At 40.0% G+C, this 23015-nt stretch overlaps 6 protein-coding genes and 1 pseudogene across 8 annotated transcripts in view; 6 read left to right on the top strand and 1 right to left on the bottom strand.

Moving 5' to 3' along the window:
- The window catches only part of LOC104813341 (two-component response regulator-like APRR2), a 6036-nt gene extending 4107 nt beyond the window's left edge, over positions 1-1929 (top strand). Inside the window, exon 12 of the mRNA XM_019202359.1 lies at positions 1861-1929. Coding sequence (XP_019057904.1) covers positions 1861-1929 — 69 coding nt within the window. The remainder of the gene's footprint in view (positions 1-1860) is intronic.
- A 2096-nt stretch (positions 1930-4025) lies between these two features.
- Positions 4026-7660, top strand: LOC104812837 (type I inositol polyphosphate 5-phosphatase 2-like). Its single transcript, XM_010540208.1, has 10 exons — positions 4026-4365; positions 4490-4595; positions 4734-4832; positions 4944-5031; positions 5135-5239; positions 5339-6167; positions 6274-6458; positions 6567-6675; positions 6778-6917; positions 7270-7660. The coding sequence occupies exons 1-10, from the start codon at positions 4336-4338 to the stop codon at positions 7478-7480; spliced, it is 1902 nt and encodes a 633-aa protein (XP_010538510.1). The 5' UTR covers positions 4026-4335; the 3' UTR covers positions 7481-7660.
- Positions 7661-7997: 337 nt separating this feature from the next.
- LOC104812836 lies at positions 7998-10306 on the bottom strand. The gene is made up of 2 exons (XM_010540207.2): positions 9827-10306; positions 7998-8467 (listed from the first exon to the last, which is right to left on the bottom strand). The coding sequence occupies exons 1-2, from the start codon at positions 10091-10093 to the stop codon at positions 8231-8233; spliced, it is 504 nt and encodes a 167-aa protein (XP_010538509.1). The 5' UTR covers positions 10094-10306; the 3' UTR covers positions 7998-8230.
- A 125-nt stretch (positions 10307-10431) lies between these two features.
- LOC104813340 lies at positions 10432-13577 on the top strand (annotated as a pseudogene).
- A 1032-nt stretch (positions 13578-14609) lies between these two features.
- LOC104812835 (AT-hook motif nuclear-localized protein 13-like) lies at positions 14610-17150 on the top strand. The gene is given in 6 exon segments (XM_010540206.2): positions 14610-15233; positions 15235-15341; positions 15465-15520; positions 15782-15913; positions 16267-16428; positions 16553-17150. Coding segments are annotated over 6 exon segments (1233 nt in total). The 5' UTR covers positions 14610-14778; the 3' UTR covers positions 16874-17150.
- Positions 17151-17298: 148 nt separating this feature from the next.
- On the top strand, positions 17299-21378 carry LOC104812834 (uncharacterized protein At4g17910-like). Of its 3 annotated transcripts, XM_010540203.2 has the most exons (17): positions 17299-17390; positions 17570-17844; positions 17954-18017; positions 18095-18140; positions 18483-18558; positions 18694-18767; positions 18921-18993; positions 19073-19162; positions 19305-19378; positions 19572-19659; positions 19835-19961; positions 20067-20171; positions 20303-20429; positions 20558-20609; positions 20708-20752; positions 20855-20953; positions 21050-21378. In XM_010540203.2, the coding sequence occupies exons 2-17, from the start codon at positions 17692-17694 to the stop codon at positions 21200-21202; spliced, it is 1446 nt and encodes a 481-aa protein (XP_010538505.1). In that variant the 5' UTR covers positions 17299-17390; positions 17570-17691; the 3' UTR covers positions 21203-21378. The 3 variants fall into 3 exon arrangements, with proteins under 3 accessions (XP_010538505.1, XP_010538506.1, XP_019057880.1); XM_010540204.2 differs by lacking the exon at positions 17299-17390 and having other exon boundaries at positions 17712-17844; positions 18425-18558; XM_019202335.1 differs by lacking the exons at positions 17299-17390; positions 17570-17844; positions 17954-18017; positions 18095-18140 and adding an exon at positions 18150-18364.
- A 308-nt stretch (positions 21379-21686) lies between these two features.
- LOC104812833 (putative gamma-glutamylcyclotransferase At3g02910) lies at positions 21687-22464 on the top strand. The gene has a single exon (XM_010540202.1). The coding sequence runs from the start codon at positions 21754-21756 to the stop codon at positions 22291-22293; it is 540 nt and encodes a 179-aa protein (XP_010538504.1). The 5' UTR covers positions 21687-21753; the 3' UTR covers positions 22294-22464.
- Positions 22465-23015: the final 551 nt, after the last annotated feature.

Here is a 23015-nt window from a genome sequence, read left to right as displayed (position 1 = left end):
TTGGCTCGTTAGAAAACGAGCCTAACGAGCTGAGCCCAAAACGATCTGAGCCAAATGAGCCGAGCCCAAAATAATCCGAGCTGGCTCGTTTGACACCCCTAGTCTCCATGGGTCCCACGGGACACTTAAAACTGTTTAACCTTTCTTTTTCGGTGTCATAATAAAAAAAAACGTACACCTCGAAGATTCCGTGATGCCACGGCTGATTTGTCCTTCTTATATCTTATTTTTGTTACAACTCTCTTTAATTTATATATATATCATAATTATTTCACAATTCAATATATAGAATATATAAATGTTGGAAGATTCCAAGTGTTAGGCCCAACATCGACAACCCTACAAAGGGGCTCATTTATAAATGTCTGTTCTAATATGAAGACCCATATATAATCATTGGGTTTTTATGCAGCTAGTTTTGGACTTTGCGTGCCACATTGGTCGGGTGGAACTCTTCTTTTCCATATATAAAAATAAATGTTCTGCATATATATATATGTATGAAACTACAGATGAAAATCAGGCCATATATCACTCGGTTCAAATGCTGTTAAATTTATTTTACGTGAAGGACTGTATAATAAAGTCCTAAATCTTATCTTATGTATCTTAAACTCGTGATTTTCACGTCTAAGGCCTAGATTTTTCCGTGGGGGTTATGAGAAATCAAATCAACGTCAAACTGTATAAACTTCGTCGGACTTTTGGGACCGGCCGCCTTAGAAGTTTCAAAGTCAACGCTTTCCAAAGTGTTCTTGCAAGAACATAATCTCATCGTCTGTAATCTAATCAATGCCGGTAATGGACAAGTAGACTTAGGATGGATCTATCCATGTAGTACACATTCAAACGTACAATTTATAGAAATCATACAATATTTTTTAGAAATCATAAAACTTAAACCGATCTTATAATTTAGATATTTGTAGATTTTTTTTAAAAAATATTAACATAATGGATGACAAATATATCTTATTGTCCATAAATCTAATGGGTCTCCATCCTCTATGAATGCATGTTTTTGTTTTATATACTTCAATCCTACACAAATATACGTACATACGTTTTATTATAATATATCAACTATCATGAAAAATTATATGAAACCAAGTAAATGGCGCACATCTCTTTCTGTGTGACATGTTTCCCTCGAGCGTGTGTTAGTGCATGTCGCTCTCGTTGTTATGTTACGTAACTCTTTTGAATTCATATACATACATGCAAGCATTCGTATATATACCGCTATATATGTCTATTATATATCTTCGTTGATCATCTTATAACAATGAAATCCTCATATGAATTTCTAATGTACGTGTTGTTGATGTCACTCTCTTGGATTGATGGTGGGATCTCCAATTCTATATTTTCTCCATGGTCCGAATCAAACGCACGAACAAAGATTGTGAACTATGATGTAGAGAACCGGAGATTTTTAACGTGGAATATAGGATCCATATAATAATTAATCACAACACGATTCAAGTAACACTTAATGTTTGTGTTTTCCGTTTTCTATTATTTGATACCAATCAATACACACGCGCATACACACACATAATTCTAATCTAATACAAATATTTCATGTATATATACCCCCCCCCCCCAAATAAAATAAATAAATAAACGGCATGTGAGTACGTTGATACAATATTGTTCTTTGGGCAAATACATTTGATTATGCTTTTATTCATGCCATACAATATTGTTAGAGATAAATTTTTCATGTAATTTCGTTTGGTTGTGTCTCAAAAGTAAATATCCGACGATGTTTCTTGCCGTTCGTAATTTGTTTACTTGCTTTCATGTTTGCATTTGTTGAGCTGTCGAGTAATTATTTTATTTATTTTTTATTTGTAGGTTTTCAAGTTCCATTTTGGAAAACCTTCGGGGCCACATAGAGGGTTTAGCATGTTAAGTGATTCTTAGGGTTCTCGAGGGGCCATTTTCGCCACAGGCAAGCATTCCATATATACGTACATACGCATTATGTTCCAAAATATTATATATTTGATGATTATATAAATCACACTATTATAAAACTTTCTACACTGATGAAACTACTATCTACGTACCCTCCTATAGTGTATATGCTTATATATATATATATATATATATATTAAGATTGTGAACAGAATTCTATTTTGGGTTTTGAATATAGTTATATATTTCTTTTAAATGTTGGGGTAACTGATCATTTTTGTGTTTTGAGATAGTTACATATATTTTTTTTGGACTATGAGATAACTATTCATTTTAAATTTGGAAATACTTTCATATATCTCATCTTTTATATATGAGGCCGTGTTTGTTGGAAAAACAACAGCAACAAATGTGTGCATTCTCTACTCGTGATTTTCTCACGATTTGAGTTTCCACATAAATCTCTATGTCATTTTACTCTTTTTTTTTTCCTTCCTTTTTCTCTTTATCGTTTATTCGTACCGGTCCATCCCAAAAATGGTATCGAACTTGAGATAAAACAGTTTGATCTATTAATTCCTTTGAATATATGATAATTATAAGCAACACTACCCGTTCATATACTTATTATGTAAACTTTGCATTCGAATCAAAACAACCACCTATTATATATATATATATATATATATAACAACCGCCTATATATATAGCCTATTTGTTGGAGGGGCGTAACCCTAAACGGGATATATGTGAGTATAAAATGTCAAGTGCATCTAGGGGATGAATTAAATAACAACGGAATAGATGTCATTAGATTTTTTGTACGTAGCCTTATCCCACCATTAAAAAAAGGCATTTGGTTCACAATAAATAAATAATAATAATAATAATTGAAATATATATGAGCTCGAAGAGAAAAAAAAAAGCATACTGTTATATTGTCATGATGATGATGATGTTCAATGTGCATGCTTATCTTCCGATATTGCATACAAATTTCTCTCCTTAGCGAATGGACCCACGCAATCTCTTGGCTTAGTAAAATTGTGTAGAGGAAGACGACTAGATAAAGGAGAAGCCAATGGTGATTTTATTGATTGTTAATTTGATTAATTTCGATTTGTTCAATACTAATGATATTATTAATAAAAAAAAGTAATTTCCGTTTCAATTTAAATAAATAAATAAATAATAATGGGAGGAGAAAAAACACGAGGAATTTGTGATGGTGGACTAAGGCTTACATTCTCCGTGGTCCAAAACTACCTCCATTTTCCAACCGACCGACCAATCGCATGTAGTCAATGTGTTGGATTTGGTACATAAAAATCTAACAATATTAACAGATATTAAAAATAAATTAATTTGATCGAAATACATATACACCGACTTGTGCATATTTTATCAATTAATTTCATCTTTATTACTACGTTTTATTAAAACAGATACGTGTATGAGATGTCTGTTTTTCCGTTGTTTATATATATATATATATATAATCTTATAAAGGTCAAGACTTTTTCCGTTGTTTATCAATCCATAATTGTGGTATCATTTTTATTTAATCACTCGATCGATTAATTAATTAATCAATTAATTGTATTCTTTTGCCTCCTTTTGCTGAAAATATTAGCTGGAGCTACGGCTAAAATTTTGAAAAACTTTCGATTTGTTGTTCATGAAAGTGACATTTGACTTTTCATATTTTTTTATTAATTTTCTAAAGAAACGATAATTTATCTTTTTTTTTTATTTCATTGAATCGTTTTTTTAGTAATTAAGCTTCTGTCACCGTCTTGTTAAATAATATGATGCATATTTATTTGGTTTGGTACTCGCCGTTTCTTACACAAAATCACTGGAGAGGAAAGATGCTCAAAAGATGTGGTAAGATGCGCATGGAAAATCCCCATCCCGGTTTGCCCCAACAAACCGAAACAAAATCGAGATCATCTTGGTTCGGTATTCACAAACCGAACACGTGAGAACACAAACTCTCTCTCTCTCTCTCTCTCTCTCTCTTGATTTTGATTTGAAGGGAAAAGGTGTTGGTGCAAGTTGGGGTTGGGGGGCTGCGAATGATAAGTTTATTAACAAACAACCATAACTTGTAGCATTCGGCTTGGGACGATCAAAACTCAGAAAAGATTTATACTGCAACATCTTCTCAAGTATCTTCTTGTCGGGTCTCATCAGATCTTATGTTCTTGTTCCTCTCCCCCCTCCACCTGTTTCTCTCCTATAAGTATCAGACTCCGACATTTGCCCTTTTTTTATCTCCTTGGTTCCCCAAAATTTGCCCCCCCCCCAAAAAAAAAAGAGAGCAGTGCTTCAGTTCCGTACCACAGCTTCTGACATATTCTCTGTACGAACATTTCCTCACGTGTCAATACACCGCCGCCATATCAGAATATGAGAACAAGACGCGGGAAACGCCCTGAGGTACGTTTTTTCAACTACGAATCTTCCGTAAAGTTCGGATCTTTCTGTGTTCACTTGCGATTGAATTTTCGATGACGATGACGATGATGATGATGAGAAACTTGTTCTTCGTTTGTTTGGGCAGCTGTTCTGGCCGTCGATTGTGATGAAGAAATGGCTGAACGTTAAGCCAAAATTTCATGACTTTAGCGAAGACGAAGTCGATACGGAGACGGAGAGCGAGGATGATGGTACGTTCTCTGTTTACGATCCAAATCCTTTCAGTTTTGGATCCATATTCAGAAATTCTGCACAATTCTCATGGATTGGACTTTTGGGCTTCTGGTGTTTTCGTCGTTAAAATTTGAGATTTTTTAAAATCTGACCAGCATGCTCAGTCAAAGATGCCTCTAACAGTCGCTGCGCCGTTGACGATGACGGCCGTGGCGTCAGAGTTCAAGAACTCGATCGGAATAGTCAAATTACAGGCAAAGATTCTGAATTTTTTTTTTTAATTTCTGTTGATTCGATCATTCAGAAACAACAAACACGAAATTTATAATCTTTCCTTTTCTGGGTTCTCTCTCTTTTTTCTTCAGACGGTGGCTCGAGAGGATACCAGCCGAGGCACCGGCGAGGCAAGTCGGAGACCTTGCGCGTTCAGTACATAAACACAAAGGACATCAGGTTCGTTTCTGTTTCTCCGGCGGGGGTATTTTGGGTATTTCATCTTTTCCCGGCGGCGGACGTGTTCTCTGAAGGGGGTTCTGTCTGAAACTGGTTTCTGCAGGGTGACGGTGGCGACATGGAACGTCGCCGGAAAACTGCCCTCCGACGATCTCGACATCGAACACTGGCTTTGTGCGGACGAACCTTCTGATATTTACATCATTGGGTAAGACGATTCACTTTGATCTTTCTGTGCTCCTTTCTCAGAACAGAATCCCGTATCCAGTAAACAAGATTGGTATGTGATTTGTCGGAATTCTTACAGATTCCAGGAAGTGGTTCCGTTGAATGCCGGAAACGTACTGGGAGCAGAGGATCGAGGTCCGATCCCGAAATGGGAATCAATCATTCGTAGAACTCTGAACAAATCCCACCAAGAGTCCCAACTCCAATCTCCCTGCAACAAAAACATTCTCCACAGATCTCAGAGCGCACCTCTAACTCCTGATCTGATACCGACAAATTCCGTGATCGCTGATGCCATCGTCGAGAATCTCGTCGCCGATCGTTCGCTCGACCTCGCCACTGATGAGTTCATTGATACCGCCCCCGCAGTGATCAGCCTCGAACCTGCAGAAAATCCGAATCTGGATTGGCCGGAACGACCACTGGATGAGAATCCTCAGATCATTTTGCCGGGGACTAAGCTCCGAAGAGTCTGGAGCAGTAACGCGAGGTTAGGGTTCTCTCTGTCGGAGAATTTGGCGGCGGGTAGGTTTGCTTCCAACGCAAGGAACATGAAACATTCTCGGAGCTTTGAAACCCTCCGATTGAGCTGGAGGGATATGAAAAAAGAGAATGATACGGCCGAGAAAGAACAAAGCCAAGAAGCTTTTTCAGATGATTCGGATGGAGAATCTACCTCGAGACCAGACGACCAGACAGAGGATACGTACGGATTGTCCGAATCTCCGTTCCATGAGTGTACGGGCAGAACCGCCGCCGAAAAACATCAAAAGTACGTACGGATAGTAAGCAAGCAGATGGTGGGGATATACGTATCGGTATGGGTCCGACGGAGACTGAGGAGACACATAAACAATCTAAGAGTCTCACCTGTCGGAATCGGTTTAATGGGTTACATGGGAAACAAGGTAAGATAAAACCGCGGGAGAGAAATAAAACCGAAAACCCTAACTTCCTTAACAAGTAATCAGAAACACTTGCGCTTTGTTGACGATATTTTCCTGATCGGAACAGGGATCGGTATCGATCAGCATGTCGTTGTACCAGTCGCGGATGTGCTTCGTCTGTTCGCACCTGACATCTGGTCAGAAAGATGGAGCCGAGCAGCGGCGAAACGCAGACGTATACGAGATCATACGCCGAACCCGCTTCGCCTCTGTTCTTGACACCGATCAACCAAGAACAATTCCATGCCACGAGTAAGACATATACTATATATAATCAAGCATCTGAAAAAAAGAAAAATGTTTTATAAATTCACAATTTCCTTACATTTGTTTTTTTTTTGTGTCTGGAAATTTTCACAGCCAAATATTCTGGTTTGGCGATTTGAACTATCGTCTTAACATGTCGGACTCGGAGGTTAGGAAACTCGCTTCTCAGCAACGATGGAATGAACTCATCAACAGTGATCAGGTCTTGCTTCTCGTTATGTCCTTTTTTTTTGCCATTTTCGCTGTACGAAATGTTTAATAACACGATTTCTGGAAATAAATATGCGTTTGTTATGTGTTACAGCTTATTAGAGAATTACGCACGGGGCATGTTTTCGATGGATGGAAAGAGGGTCAGATCAAATTCCCGCCCACGTATAAGTACGAATTCGAGTCCGATCGTTACGCCGATAGAGAAGGGGAGAAGAGGAGAGCTCCTGCGTGGTAAGATCCGATCTGAATCTCTCCGTTCTGACAGTAGAAAAGGGTGAAAAATCCGGAGAAGTGATCGCGTCTATGGATGGAAATCTGGACTAAATTGAACATTTTAGAAGTTACGGGCTTAAAAGGTGATTTATAGTTTATATCAGAGAATGACCGCGTTTAGAACTTTGGTGACCCTGAATAATGTATGATAACTGGAAAGTGACCCATGCATTTTGTTTAGATGCCTAAAAAGGACCGTATTTATCATATTGCTCCATTACACCCCCAAAATCATTTTCTAAAAAATTCATTTGCACATAGAAATAAACAAGCAATTGATTATTATTATTTTTTGTTAAATAAAATGCAGGTGTGATAGAGTATTGTGGTTAGGGAAAAACATAAAACAGATATGTTACAGGAGATCGGAGATGAGATTATCAGACCATCGACCGGTAACTTCGGTATTTGGGGTGGAAGTTGAAGTTTTCGATCACCGGAAACTTAAAAGGGCTCTCAACTTCAACAACGCTGCCGCCGCCGCCGTACATCCTGAGCCTCGTTTAGGGTTTAGGGTTTAGTTATAACGATTTTTATTTTTCTAAAATGAAGAATCTTTTGTTTTCTTTCGAAACTTTATATTTCGAGGTAAATCTAACAAAACATTAAACTGTAACAAAAAAGAGAGGGAAAAACACTGTATCATTGTTTTTGCTATATGGGTTCTCTTAGTTTTTTTTCGTTGGAGGTTTTATTCTGTTGTAATAGAAGATTGAATTATTTATTGTTTTCTGCCAAATTAACATTTTTCTACTGGGAAATTTAATTTTAATTATGATAAACTATATAATATGTACTTATCATCAATTCAATCAGATTATAATTATTTCATGCCCATCAATCATATGACCACTTCTCACCATTTTACCATTCAATTATGGCAAATTATAGCATCTCTAATAATTCACTATAAAAACAATTAAAATAAACTATAAATTACAAAGCTTTTTTTCTGGCGCCAAATTATATACAAGGCAGAAGAGAGAAAAGACTAATCCACAATCCAACACAAGAAACCAAGAGATGCAAAGAGTTTCAAGTTAAAATCACATGAAATCTCCTTGCTGACAGATCCCAATTGACTTTGTCTACTACAACCTTCTACTTTGTGGCAAGTGACAATAATGTTAAAAGAACACCACATCTCAAGAATCAATACAGAAATCTATCATTACACGACAAACCGTATCAGGTTTCTACCGTTTGATCTCAGGACCGAGGCTAAAACAAAACAGGGTTCTAACCTCTGCCCCGTTACGAGTTTTTTCGCCTCACACTAGTATCAATCTTCCTTGATGTTCGACGTATTGCTGGAGTTTCCCGTCAGAAGATACCATTAGGCCTCTGACTTTGGCAGGTCTTGCTCCGTTCTTCAATTCGAGCCTAAGTGTAGTATTGTTGTGATCCTCTCGGTTTGCCCATTGCTCTGGCAGGATTTCTTCCAGAAATTCATCTGCCACATCTCCGTCTTCATCAACTCTTAGCCGCTTGGAATACCATCTTAGACCCTGATCCAAAGAGTCACTATACATTAATGTCTTTCTTTTCAATTTAATGAATAGCAGAAAAGACACTGGATACAGGTTATCAAAACTAGTACTTGCAAATCGGAGGCAAGATATACACCAAGAGTTCAGTAGATAAATTTTTTATTCCCCGAAGGATACATGAGAATGAGAACAAAAAGAAAAATGACAGATAAACCGGTAACCAATCCAGCTTAAACAAGCAGGGTCGACGATGCACAGAAGCTCTTGATGTGGTCTATAAGACATGGAAAACAGAGATATACACATGAAGGCCACCGAATGATATTGGCTGAACCAACCCACTTGCTTCTTAGAATAGGACTGTAAACTTGCTCCCAACACAAAAACACATAGACACTCCAAGACTCGTCATGCCTAATTCAGCCTCACGATCAAATACCTCGGCCACCAAGATATGAGATTAGATTGTTTAAACCAATTTCTATGCAGACTGAAAGTTTCACCTAACATAGGGAACATCAATAAACAGGGAGCTGAGCGTTTGAAATAGTCTATTAGTATATAATTATTTTTTCAAAAATCTTGGCAAAATGAACCACAACTCCTTGAACTATGAAGAATAGTCCAAAAAGTAGCTATGCAGTGGAATCATTTCAAATATCATTGCAACATTTCGCACATAGCAAACTAGTAGACCTATGTCATGGTATTGAAAAACTTGTTCCATCAAGTTTGGTGTACCTGTTTACAAATCAGCTAAAGATATGAGAATGATACAGGTTAACACGAAAAGGATTAATTTCTCTCATTCACAAAGGAGAATGAAAGAGTAAAGAGTCACCACTAAGAAACCCAACTCACCAGTGCCGGACCATCTCGGGAACTAGATCCCGACCAACCATGATCAACCAGACACCGGTTTATGTAAAAGATCAGCAGTTGGATCGAACCTCGTACGTATTACGTAAAAGAGGAAGACAAGACAGATCCACCTTGACAGCACAGGCTAAGCCACACTAGCAACATCGAGTTGGGAACAGCCTAAAATATGATCTATGGATATAAATTTGTATCAAGCTCCAAACACGGCTTAACGAAAGCTGAACTTTTGTGGCTGGGATTCTCCTAACACGGCTTAACACCGAATTCAGAGAGCTGATGATCGAATGATTGCATTGTCCTACAGAAGCTGGAAACAGCAATCTGAACTACCACATTACATCCTTGATCTGAAACCGAGCCACAGCTCAGTACCAGAAGCAACCTAGAAGCCCAAAGAATGCTTACCATTGCATTTGCCCGAGTTCCATAGACCAATCACCATGATCAAATCAATCAGCAGAAAGGCCAGACGAATGGGGAAGAATAAAGACAAACCTGAACACCACCGTCTCCGGCGGTGCAAGGTAGGAGAACAGGACCGGGATTAGATCGTTCAACGGCAACTTGGACAGGAACACCGAAGCCTTTCCTCGGAAGCCCGGTTTCACGAAACCTTGGCTGATTGTCGGCACGCCGTTTATCTCCGTCGCCGGAGCCTGCTCCAGTACTATCTCCATCCTCCTCCTCGTCTTTCACCACCTCATGCCCACCATCGTCCCTCCCAAACCCTAGAATCCCCGCCAACTTCTTGAGAAACCCCATCAACCCCACAAATTAAACTCACCCCAATCTAATTCGGATCGAATCCTCTCTCAAAAGCTGCAAAGAAACACAGGAACTCTCACGGGATATCGGTCTTCCCAAAAAGTCGGGGACAAGAAAGGGAAATACGGTGACGGAGGATTAGGGTTCCAAATTCTCCTCGTGATCTCCTCCCCACATATTTCTACTTGATCTTAATAATCACGATCTGGTGCGTGCGAATCCGATGACCAATCCACGAATCCGTGTTCTCTCTGTTTTCGCACTTGCGTCTTGCGAGAACGTTTTCTCTGCTTCCAGTTAAAAAAGAAAAAAGAAGATAAAAATCCCTTTTGTGCAAATTGATAAACGTCATATATATAATAAATTAAAAAAAATTACAAAATCGCTTGCATCAACCCGGCCCATTTAGAAAAAGCCCACCCGCCTACGAATTCTCCTCTCCCTTTCTTTATCGTCTCCGGCACCGCGATCTCTCCGAGCCACCGTGTTTTGTCTCAGATCGCCGTCGACCAGTTTATTTCCCGGTAGAGTTTGTCGGAGATAGTCTCGATTTGTTCCGATCCGCCTGGATCGAAGATGCCGGTGGCTGCTTAAGCCATCTACTTCCTCAATCTCCGTGGGGACGTTCTCATCAATCGCCTCTACCGAGATGATGTCGAGTGAGAGCTTCTTCTTACTCTGTCTCCTCGAATTGTGAGTTTTTGTTGGAGTCTGGTTTGCGGAATTTGTCACTGTTGGGTCTTGTGTTTCTCCTCGAGCTGCAAATGTTTAGGGCTTTTGTTTGGGAAGAATGAACTACTATTTCTTCAAGTTTTATGGTTTTGAGTTTCTGTTTGATTTGATTGCAGGGGAAATATGGTGGATGCATTTCGGACGCATATAATGCTGACCAAGGAGTTAGGTAATTGCCCTGTTCGGCAGATTGGCGGATGCTCTTTTCTCTATATGCGAATCAGCAATGTCTACATTGTAATCGTCTTCAGCAGCAATGCTAATGTAACTTGTGCATTCAAATTCGTTGTCGAGGTATTTGATGTTATTTTCTCACTTTGGATCTGAAAGATTAGGGTTAGGGTTAGATTGTTAACTGAACCAACTTGCTCACTAGAGTTTTGAGCTAAGCTATTTGGTTTGGTTTGTATGAATGTCCTAGGAATTTATGTAAATAGCAGCTTAGATTTGAATATGCATCTGACCTCAATTACTGTTTTGGTTCACATGCAGGCTGTTGCTTTATTCAAATCATACTTTGGAGGAGCTTTTGATGAAGATGCTATTCGGAATAACTTTGTTTTGATTTATGAATTATTGGATGGCACACGTTATTTTCAAAGATCCAATCTTTTCAATAAAAATGCTCTTTTAGTTACTTTTATTTTTCTACAAAACCCAAGTTATTATCTTTGCAATGGAATTACAGAGATTGTGGAGTTTGGCTATCTGCAAAATCTCTCCCCTGAATTTTTAAAACTTTACATTACTCAAGAAGGTGTGCGGTCGCCATTTTCATCGAAGGTAAGTCCACTTCTTTCCATGTACATATGCAGACTTGAGATGGTGTTAGCAACTGATGCAAATTTTCAATTCAAGAATTAAGCATTATTTTGCTTCTAGCCTTTCATGCTTGTCCGTTGTTAAATTGCTTCTTATGTGTAAAAATTGTGAAACAGCCTACAGACAAGCCTGTTCCAAATGCAACATTACAAGTTACAGGTGCTGTTGGCTGGCGAAGAGAGGGCCTTTTTATAAAAAGAATGAGGTGATTCATGTTTTGTTGGGTTTTAGCTTCATTAAATATGCCCATATGCTAATATGATGCGTTCACTGCTGCAGGTATTTCTTGATATTGTGGAAAGTGTAAACCTTCTTATGTCCTCTAAAGGTGAATCATTAGTCTGTTGAGGTTTCTTTCTGATTACTTTTCATCCCGTTGTTTTATTTGATTGTTCTTGCATGATACAACAAGTGTAGGTAACGTTCTTCGGTGTGATGTAACTGGGAAGATTCTAATGAAGTGCTTTCTTTCGGGAATGCCTGATCTGAAGTTGGCTTTGAATGATAAAATTGGACTTGAGAAAGAATCAGAAATGAAATCTCGCCCAGCTAAGAGGTAAGATTTGTATAATAGTGTTCCATGTTTAGGCACTGTTTGCTTATTGGGTGCTCACTAACGTAATCTTTAAATGTGTAATTTTCTGCAGCGGTAAAACAATTGAGCTTGATGATGTTACATTTCACCAATGCGTCAATCTGACAAGATTTAACTCAGAGAAGACTGTTAGTGTTGTACCACCAGATGGTTAATTTGAACTAATGAAGTAAGTCCGAGATAGTCTTTCACAATTTCCTATTTATGTATCTCGTTCTAATGATTCTTTCACCAAACATGATCGAGTTTCCAATCAACTATAAGAATATCCATTTGGTATATTATACGTGACCCATCTTAGGTTCAATTGATAATTTTGAGTAGAACGAGATCTCTACCTGGTCGGCAAGTGTTGTGATTTCATATCGATGTTCCTCTGCATGATGCGATCCACAGTGTGTTAATTTTCTTTAATTGTTTCGTGCCTCAGGTATCAAATAACAGAGGGTGTCAATCTGCCTTTTCGTGTATTTCCCACAATCAAGGAACTTGGCCGTACACGCATGGAAGTAAATGTCAATGTACGTAGCTGCCCTTATTTGAAAACCTGTTTCTTAGATACATGCCTTCTTTTACAATTGGTCTCTCATATATTTCGTACTTTCCAGGTCAAGTGTCTTTGGTGTTAAAATGTTTGCTCTTGGGGTTGTAGTCAAAATCCCAGTGCCAACACAAACAGCAAAAACAAATTTCCAAGTGACATCTGGTCGTGCTAAGTACAATCCAGCAATCAATTGCTTGGTCTGGAAGTAAGTTTACCCTAAAAAACTTATTTAAGAAAAAAAAGATTCATAACCCTTGTTATGTTGGGCATCGATTCTTTGATGTATTCTACCGGTCTGCATAGCTATTTACACTTACCATTTCATTAGGATAAGAAAGTTTTCTGGACAGGCAGAGTCCACTCTAAGTGCAGAAGTTGAGTTGATCTCCACAATGACGGAAAAGAAATCTTGGACAAGGCCTCCAGTTCAGATGGAATTCTAGGTCAGTGGCCATCTTCTTTTAGCCCCATTTCATAGATTGTAAGGAAAAAAAAATCTAAAACTGTTTACACTTATCAGGTGCCCATGTTCACAGCTTCTGGTTTGCGGGTTCGTTTTCTCAAGGTATGGATTGGAATATGCTATAAGTGAATTTCTGAATCCGGACAGTAAGCAATTCAACTGTTTGGATCATAGAATCTGTCTTAAAACCGATTAGTATTTATCGATAGGAATTTGAACATGGAGTTTTGTACATTCTTGACAGGTATGGGAGAAGAGTGGATACAACACGGTCAAGTGGGTTCGATACATAACAAAAGCCGGTTCATACGAAATCAGATGCTGAATTACTGAAAAGGGTTTTCCTTCTTTTCTCCATCTCCGGTCACCGGTACGTCGTCACTTGTCACATGTGTCCGGCTTACGCCTTGGCCTGGCTTCTTAGTTGAAAGAATGCCCTTTTTAACTTTCATGCATTGGCTGGCAGCTTCTGTTCCTTGCAAAAAAGATTGACCTGCAAGTGAAAAGTCGTCTATGCCCTTCTGTGATATATATCTAATCTGGGTGTTAATATTATGATTTATATGATGTCTAAATGTTGATATTAAATGTGAGTTTGGTATTCCATGGTAGGTTTCGTCATAAATTTCTCACTGGTGGTTATACGTTTTACATTTAGAATCTTCATACATTATATATATATATATGTTAAATGAAAGATGAATTATGAGAAAAGAATGGAGAAATGGTCAAATAAAGCTAGAGTCATTTTCATCAAAGCAGAAATTGTTTAAAAGATCTGAGGGTGTGCTTAAAATCTGACACAACACAAAGTACAACAGACCCATGTTGGTTCATAACACAGCCTGTTGGATTTCCCCAGCAGTCAACACCCAAATCTTAAGACTATATATATGTATGTATGTATATGTTTTGGTGGAATAACAAAAGAAAATAAATGGTTTTAAAAATCAGCAGATTTTGGAAGATAAAAGACGGCTTCCGTTTGAAGATTAGCAGCTAGCAGAGAACACATTTGCTAACAAATTGTATTTGATATACAAAACAAAATATATATTAATATTATTGTGTAATAAGCGTTTATACATTGAATCTTGATTGTTATTTCTTCGATCAAAAGAAAAAGATAAATTAAATAGAGAGTGCTAGGAGAGAGGACAAAATGAGATGGAAGTGGGAAATGGACTGAAACATCGTTGAAAGCCAAACTCTCCCCTCCTTGTAAGAAAACCCCAACCCTAGTTGTTAATGCTTTTTATTAAAATCTCATATCATTTGTTTCGTTTATAATAAAAATAAAAATTTAATTTTTAGACATACAACACAGTCATCTCTCTCTCTCTCTCTCTCTCTCTCTCTCTCTCTCTCTCTCTCTCTGAGAGCGCTACAGAGAGAGTGGTTAGCTCACACGCTTTGGCTTAAAACTCAAAATCCTGCATTTTCTCGGTCTATTTTCTCGGCATCCAAACAGAAAAAAAGGGGTCATAAGGAAAAAATCTTCCGGAAGAATTCTTCTTCCTTGGCTTATGGATTCCAGAGAAGTTCCACCGCCGCAGCCGCAGCAGCAGCAGCAGCAGCTGCAACCACCCCCCGCCATGTTAATGGCCCACAACCCCTTCCACACTAGCAGAAACCCTAACGCTGCCGCCATGATCGGCCCTGCTTCCACATCTCCCGCGATCCACCACTCCTCCGCTTCCGGCGCCGGAGTCCGCCTGCCCTTCGGCTCCCTCCAGCACTCTCACCAGCACCAGTCTCAGCCTCCTCCTCCGCCGCCGCCGCAGATGGAGCAGAAGGTGCTCGATTCCCTCGGATTCGACGGATCGCCTTCCTCCGCCGCCGCCCAACACTCGATGCGCTTCGGAATCGAACAGCAGACGAAGAAGAAGCGAGGCCGCCCGAGGAAGTACGCTCCCGATGGCAACATTGCCCTCGGTTTGGCTCCCACTTCCCCTCTCCCTTCTGCTTCCAATTCTTACGGCGGGCCCCCGTGATGGCGGCGGATCCAACGCCAACTCCGCCGATACACCTGCTAAACGCAACAGGGGACGTCCTCCTGGCTCCGGCAAGAAGCAGCTCGACGCATTAGGTAAAACAAATCGATCTCCCTCTCTGAATATGAATCAATTTCGATATAACCCACTCGCTTCTCGTTACATGCATTTGAATGGGTTTGATTATCTGCTCTGTTTTTTTCTTTTTCTTGGAGCAGGAGGAACAGGAGGGGTAGGGTTTACACCTCATGTAATTGAGGTCAAGACAGGGGAGGTATGTTCTTTTCACTGTTTCCATTCTGATCTCAGTGTTTGGTTGTTCCGTTATTTTGCTCATCTCTGAGTCTGGAATCTATCAAGTGATAGCGGATGAGTGAAAATGCTCTACATTTTGTGATGAACATTGAAATCTTTTCTTGCCGTTCGTATTGGTAATCCTCTAAATTTCATTGTTGACGTTCCATTCTATCAGAGGATGAATTGCTTTCTGGTGTGATGTTGATGAAAAGTTAAGAAATTTCTTCTTACCTTTCAGGACATAGCATCAAAGGTTATGGCTTTCTCACAGCAAGGACCTCGTGCAATCTGTATTCTCTCTGCAACTGGAGCTGTCTGTAGTGTGACTCTTCGCCAGGCTACCAATTCTAATGGTGTCGTTACATATGAGGTCCATTCCTTATCCTTTGTATTGTCTATATATGCATCCAGAATGCACTAATCTTTCTGGTTTTCACTGACTTCTGTCTTGTGCTTAGAAAAGAATGCTTGTCATATAAACCGGTATTTGTTTTAAAGTTAGCATTTTGATAAGCAAAGCTATTACCTCGAGACAGAGATCTAGTAGAGAAACATTCATCCTTATGATTTAGTAGAAGAACAGTTGTCCTGTAAAGTTTTGTACAGTAACCGGAACAAGCATTATGTTTAATCTTGTTCTCTGTTTCCAGATAAACTGATAATCTTGCCAGATTGCTTATTCAAATGAATTCTGATATTACATTGATGTTTCACATCATACAGGGTAGATTCGAGATCATATCACTGTCAGGATCATTCTTGAATTCAGAAAGCAATGGAACTGTCAACAGAACCGGTAGCTTGAGTGTATCATTAGCTGGCCCTGATGGCCGGATTTTGGGAGGCGGTGTAGCCGGAATGCTAGTAGCCGGATCAAAAGTTCAGGTATTCGCCCTTACCCGAGAGAAATATTAAAAAAAAAAAGAAACCGGTATCATATCTTACTCTATCCATTATAGAAACCAAAAATATCAGCTCTGATGCATTCTTTCCCATCGTGCTGGTTTAGGTGATTGTTGGGAGCTTTGTACCAGATGGAAGGAAACAGAAACAAAGTGGAAATGCCCGAGGATCGAATCCCGAACCAGCCTCTGCACCATCAGGCAACACATTGAACTTTGGGGGAGGAACTGCGAGTGGAATGCAGAGGAGCCCGAGATCGCAGGGGCAATCGAGCGGGTCGTCGGAGGAGAATGACAGCGGATCATCTCCGATGCGCAGAAGCAGCATCAATCACGGGGGGATGTACGGTGGTAACTCAGCCGCTGCCCAACAATCTCTTCCCCACCCTATGCACATGTACCATCTATGGGGCCACAATCCTCAATAAAACCCTTTCCCCCAAACCAAAAAAAAAAGGTATCCGCTCGTTCGGAAATTTGTGAGAGGTTTGCTTCCTATGTTCCTAACACGCTTCTAAACTCTTTTTTGGTATTTTTTTAGCTTTAATTTTAGATGAATAGAGAGATGTTAGTATGAATCAGTTGGCTTTAGGCTTAGCTTTTGTTTTGTTTTTTTGGGTTCATTTATGTTTTCTGTGTTTGTTTCATGTGGACTCCTCCTTACTATAAGCCATAACGAGTATCCTGTTTTGCCCGTTTGGTTATTGAGTTTCATTTCGAGATACGACAATATGCAAGCCCCGTATGTTCATCTTGAGTTTCAGATCAAATGGCTCCGTATGTTCATTCTTCTTTTACAAAGACCCTGAGTCTCTCTTCTCCGTATGTGAAATCGAAGGCCGCATAGACACTATCATATACAATACTGGAGAGAGACACACAACAAAGGCAAACCCTTTCTTCATCATCTTCGGTGTCATCTGCCTTGCCTCCCACGTGAAAAATGTGCAGATGATCCTAGAACCGTACGTACTGCAACAAAACCCAGATTCCGACCACAAAATTTTCACCTGGTCTGAATACAATCAAACCAAAACTGATCTGGGTCTTGTTTTTTTTTTTTTTTTTTTTTTGGGCCTCTGATGAGTTTGGCGTCTGATCATGGTTGGTTTTCTGTTCAACAGCACACAGTTCAAAAGCACTAAAAAGTTACGGCCACCTAGAGACGAAGCTGTAAAATGTATCCATGGCATCGCTCCTTCCATCGTAATGGTGGGACCCCCTTACGGAAACCCCTTACACGAAAATGACGGAAACACCCTTCCCGTTCTACATCGGAGAGTCAAACTCGATATATCAGTTAAAGCCTCCGGCTTTGTTTCCATCCTTCTTGCATTGTTTCAATGGATTCTCTCCCGAAGCAGACACTGATGAACCCGAACAAGCATCTCAAAGAACAGTTAACCTTCTTCTCTCCTCTCTCGTCTCCGTTCATCTGAACTCTCCGGTTGTCTGATTCGAGATTTTTCATCTTCGGTTTTTTGTTCGAATCGCGTTGGGTTGTGCAGATTCGTCAGCAATCTGGATGGATCCTCGATGCTGGAAGTCGCCGCACTTTTGACCATTGTACCCGTAAGTTCTGCCCTAATTCTCTCCGATTTTGTCTTCTCTCATGATCTCCGATGATGGCGTCGCGGTTTCTGCTTCAGGTTTTGGTTCTTCTTCGCTACTCGATTGGTTCCCACCTGAAAATCGGTTCGTCACTCGTTCCTTCTCTCATTTCATCTCCCCTGTTTCTGGGAATGGGACATTGTTGTATTCTGTCCGAACGCTCGAGTTTAAGAGCGATTCTCGATTTTGAGCGGATAAATGGGTGTAGAATCACGAAATATTCTGATTCCGAAGATCTGAAAATCACCCAATATGGTTACAAATTGAAGTAAAACGAGACGAATTCATCATGAATCATCAAATTATGGGTATTGTGCTGCTGGTTCTTTTGTTAAATTAGTCTAAGACCCTTCTTTTTTTGGTCATAGATGATTATGGCAGAGACATCTCTTCCAAGAAAAACGATGATAGAAATGTCGTTTCCAGGAGTTGGAGTGCTTACGGACATGCTTTATCCTTGGATTTCTTCTTCATTGTCCTTCCCATGCTTTTGTTTTTCACTGTATGCCTTCGCATTCTCTGCCTGAGATCACAGTTTTGTCTCACAAGTCTTATATAATGTGGCTCCTATGCCTCGGGTTTATACTCGAGTTTCGGTTTTTTCTTGCTCTGTATAATCAACGAATGCTTGTTACAGGTGCTATCTGACTGGATCTACTCGGGGGCAATTTTGTTGTCGACGATGCTGATTCTTTCCGTGATTTCCAAAAGGTAGAAGTTTTAAAAGTCATGCATTTTCTCAATATTCACTTTCAGGACCGAGGTTTGTTTTGGTTAACTTGTTGAACTTTCGATGTAAGATTTATTGAGAACGAGTGACTTGGAGACTCTGACCGAGGCTTTAGAACTTCAATTCAATTCTAGGTCTTATCCTAGGTTGACGGTTGGACCACCTTTCTCGTTCAGAGCAAGCATATCGTCGTATAGAGTTGCTCTGGTAAAGAACCATACTTATGCCTTAGTTGATATATATACTAGCCCGGTATGATCCGTTTACTGAAGGGTTTCTCTCGCAGATGTTAATTACATGTTTGTGTATCTTGGCTGTGGACTTCACTATTTTCCCGAGAAGGTACGCCAAGACAGAGACTTATGGTACTAGCTTGGTATGGTTTTGATTTGTATTATCATACTCAATGACATTTGTTTTTGCTTCTCTGCTCATTTGCTTCAAACAAATCCAGGATTGATTTTCTTATTTTGATGAGTAACTTTGTACAATTGTGATGACTGCCAACTCAAAATCAGATGGATCTTGGAGTCGGCTCCTTTGTGCTGGCAAATGCCGTAGTTTCACGGGAAGCTCGAGATATCTCATCAGTGTGGGTGGTTTTTCTTGTTACTGATTTTATGATGTTGCTTCGAATTCACAGTATTATGTGTGAATGCATCTCTATTCAGTTTCTTTAACGCTCTATATAATGTTAAATTTCGGCAAAAATCTTCTTTCTTAATTAGCTCTATGATGAAAAAACGATTTATGGTATTCTTCTGAATTTTGTCAAATTGCTGCAGGAACTGGATAACTGGACTTAAAGCAACCACTCCTCTATTTTTGCTTGGGTTTATTCGTTTAGTTACTACTAGAGGCGTGGATTATCAGGTAGGGACTAGAGAGACATCTTTCTAACGATAGAAAATTTCGTAACAGATATGTCCACTGAAGATGCTGCAAAATGTAACATCTGACGTAACGAGAAATTCTCGTAACCTAACCGACTGATGCTTCTTCTGGCTATACAAATACAATGTTAAATCATGGTCCCAACTCATTGCAGGTCCATGTTACGGAATACGGAGTTCACTGGAATTTCTTTTTCACACTTGCAGCCATCTCGGTTCTCACATCATTTTGCCACATTCCGGCCAAGCACTCTGGAATCATTGGTTTTGCTGTTCTTATTGGTGAGTATATTCTTCTAGCTTCACCTATTTTTTTTTTTGTTCCAAAGGGAATTACGGGATAATGGACTCAGTCGACCTAAGTATCTTCACCTTCTTAACTCTTAGGGTACCAAACTTGGTTGGTTAATGGGCTGAATACATATCTGCTTTCGGATGAAAGAGGAGCCGACATCATCAGCCAGAACAAGGAAGGAGTCTTCAGCATTTTCGGTAATGTCCGATTTGATATGTTATACGGCTTCCTGTTCCTTTGTCATGCCATATGCCATACTCATGATCAATTCAAATACTATAAGCAAATACATATTTGATTTGTATGATGACATATTTACTATTTTCAGGATATTGGGGGATGTACCTTCTTGGTGTTCATTTAGGCTACCATCTCTTCTACACGAAAAAGACGTCTATTAGTAGGAGCAGTACGAGGGCAATCGCTAGGGTCTTTCTCGTCTCGTTTCTGTTGTGGTAATTATGCTCGTTTTCGATATATCGCGCCCCATAGTAATAACAGGGGGGCTTGTGACCTACTACGGGAAATTTTACATCAAAGTTCACGACTTCCTAACACTTCCCTTAGATGTGTTTGTACGCAGGGTCTTGACTATACTTCTGGACAACTATGTCGAGAGAATTTCTCGCCGTTTGGTATATAGTTTCTTCCTCCTCTAGCTTCTCGGTATAATAACTCGAATCAGAATGTTGGATTTGGAACCGAGAATAATAACCGGAAACGTCCAATGCAGTGCAACATGCCTTACGTTACTTGGGTTCTTGCCCAAAATCTTCAGGTCATCCCCTCATTCTCTTCTAGTTTATGCATGAATGCATATCAATGTATTGGAATTTGACCGAGATTTTTTTTTTTTTTTTTTTTTTCCAAAATTTTTCGGGCAGTAGGGATATTTATGCTGTCTGCATATATCCCTGCAAGTGGACTTTCATCGCTGGAAGAAGCATTCGACCGAAACCTGTTGCCTACATTTCTGCTTGTAAGCTGCGTACATGAATAAAGTATTCGATTAATTCTCTTTGGAGCGGAACCCTTAACCAATTCTTTTTTTTTTTTGGTCGTGAATAAAACGCAGGCAAATGTTCTTACGGGAGTGGTGAACCTCTGGGTGGATACCATCTTCATCTCGCCAGCCCCATCCCTCGTGATAATGATCGCTTACGCATTTGCCTTATCCGCTGCAATGGGAGCCGTTCATTTCTCCGGCGTCCGATTAAAGTTTTGGTAAACATCCTCGGACCCTCTATTGGTCCAAACCACAGTTTAAGACGGAGAGCCGTTTGGTTATAGATATTACAACCGTTTAGACCAAACTTCAAGACACATTGTTCTTTTTGGGCCCTCAACTTGTGTTACGGTGTTTGGAAAAAGATTATCCATTTTCCCTTTTGGAGCTTTCTTGCATCACGGAGATGTATACATGGATCTTGTAAGTATATGGCGCACACACGATAAATCATATATAAAATATTGATTCACATAACCAACAAAAAATCATTACACTATAAGTCCCATGATAGAGTTAAAACGCTTTACAGTAAAATCATGTACTTTGAGAATCTATTGGAGATGTTAAAAAATCTATGATATCAGCTCAGATCCATTATTTATTCTAATTTGTTAAAAAATCTGAAAAATTCCAAAAAAAAAATGTCTAAAACAAATCAAATAACTTAATTGGGGCTCCGACAAGATTATGAATCAGGTTTTCACAACCCATTAGCTACACACATCAGGGCGAGTTCCTATATCATCGGATCAGAGAGTGCAGCCATTGCCATGAACGCCGCCATGGAAGCCCACAAGAGCCTCATCTTCGTCTACGGGACGCTGAAAACAAATCATCCGAACCACTTCCTCATGGAGGATCTGATCACGAGAAACGACGCCGTCTTCGTCGGCCACCGCGCGACCCGTTCGCCCCACCCGCTCGTGGTGGGTCTGCACGGGATTCCATACATGATCAACCTACCGGGGTCGGGTCATCGGGTCAGGGGCGAACTCTACGCTGTCTCAAAACGCGGGCTCGCTCGGCTCGACGAACTGGAAGGGATAGAGGTCGGGCACTACGAGAGACTCCCGATTGAGGTGGCGGCGGCGACGGTGACGGAGGAAGAGGGATCAGACGGCATCGTTGCGGCGGAAGCGTACTTTGCTCACCGGAGATTCGGGGAGAGGCTGTGGGAGAAGAAGGGGAGATGTGGGATGATCGAGTACGGTCAAAACGACGGCGTACGGTACGTTAGGCCGAGGGACAGGCCGAGATCTGGCTCTGTTCTTGATGAAATCGAGGGTTTTGTCTCTTCTCGTTCCGATTGATTTCGTCTTGTCCCCCCTTGGATTCATGTTTCTCAGGTTTTTACCGTATATGGGTATTCCCCAAAATCTGAAATTGGTGACATTTTCAGGATTGAAATTGTTGTAACGCAATGTCTTATCAATCGGAATCGAACGTTGATATGATCATCTGGTGATAGTTTGGGATTTCAATCTCGTTGTGCATGATTGTGTCGGAGGCTTATGAAATTTCATATGATTCTGAAAAATCGTCGTAATATTTTGAAGATTGTGGCTTCTATCTTGATCGAGTTTATGAACATAACACCGCCTTCAAAAAAAAAAACACGACAAAGATTTAGATTATGGACACATGACTCAGAAACCAGACGCCGTGACATGAACCTGAAACCAAGAAGCTCAACTTCTGATGTTGTTCATGCTTATGCTTAGTTCTCGCTACTTGTTAGTATTTTGTTCCAATTCAGAATCCGACAAGAAGAAGAAAGAATTGTATGGCTTGTGAGCGTCACTGTACGTAAGTGGTGGGAAGAAGAGATTCTTTTGGGACTGTATTATAATGTGCCTAAGCCTACAACGCACGCTTTTGCTTTTTTGGGAACCCTAGAGTCTAGTAGCACTCATCACGCTTTTGTTATCGCCATTGAAGCCCCTGGACCAAAACCTCTGCTAATCCACAGTCGCCATCTTCCTACGCACATGCTCTTACATCTTTATCCACCACCACCCCCCCCCCCCCTTTT

This window comes from Tarenaya hassleriana, unplaced genomic scaffold, assembly GCF_000463585.1.
Source record: "Tarenaya hassleriana unplaced genomic scaffold, ASM46358v1 Cleome2, whole genome shotgun sequence".
Taxonomy (NCBI): Eukaryota; Viridiplantae; Streptophyta; class Magnoliopsida; order Brassicales; family Cleomaceae; genus Tarenaya; species Tarenaya hassleriana.
The sequence above is the reverse complement of the archived record's forward strand: the minus strand, read 5'-3'. Positions and strand labels throughout refer to the sequence as shown.

What these genes read in the sequence shown, in the direction of transcription:
- LOC104812837 (XM_010540208.1), top strand. Translation starts at nt 4,336, where the DNA reads ATGAGAACAAGACGCGGGAAACGCCCTGAG. An exon ending in GACGGAGAGCGAGGATGATG is followed by an intron (nt 4,596 to 4,733) that starts GTACGTTCTCTG and finishes AAATCTGACCAG; the next exon opens with CATGCTCAGTCAAAGATGCC. An exon ending in AACTCATCAACAGTGATCAG is followed by an intron (nt 6,676 to 6,777) that starts GTCTTGCTTCTC and finishes TATGTGTTACAG; the next exon opens with CTTATTAGAGAATTACGCAC.
- LOC104812836 (XM_010540207.2), bottom strand. Translation starts at nt 10,093, where the DNA reads ATGGGGTTTCTCAAGAAGTTGGCGGGGATTCTAGGGTTTGGGAGGGAC. An exon ending in CCGGAGACGGTGGTGTTCAG is followed by an intron (nt 8,468 to 9,826) that starts GTTTGTCTTTAT and finishes TCTTTGGATCAG; the next exon opens with GGTCTAAGATGGTATTCCAA.
- LOC104812834 (XM_010540203.2), top strand. Translation starts at nt 17,692, where the DNA reads ATGACGGAAACACCCTTCCCGTTCTACATCGGAGAGTCAAACTCGATA. An exon ending in TGGTTCCCACCTGAAAATCG is followed by an intron (nt 18,141 to 18,482) that starts GTTCGTCACTCG and finishes TGTCGTTTCCAG; the next exon opens with GAGTTGGAGTGCTTACGGAC. An exon ending in AGACTTATGGTACTAGCTTG is followed by an intron (nt 19,163 to 19,304) that starts GTATGGTTTTGA and finishes ACTCAAAATCAG; the next exon opens with ATGGATCTTGGAGTCGGCTC.
- LOC104812833 (XM_010540202.1), top strand. Translation starts at nt 21,754, where the DNA reads ATGAACGCCGCCATGGAAGCCCACAAGAGCCTCATCTTCGTCTACGGG.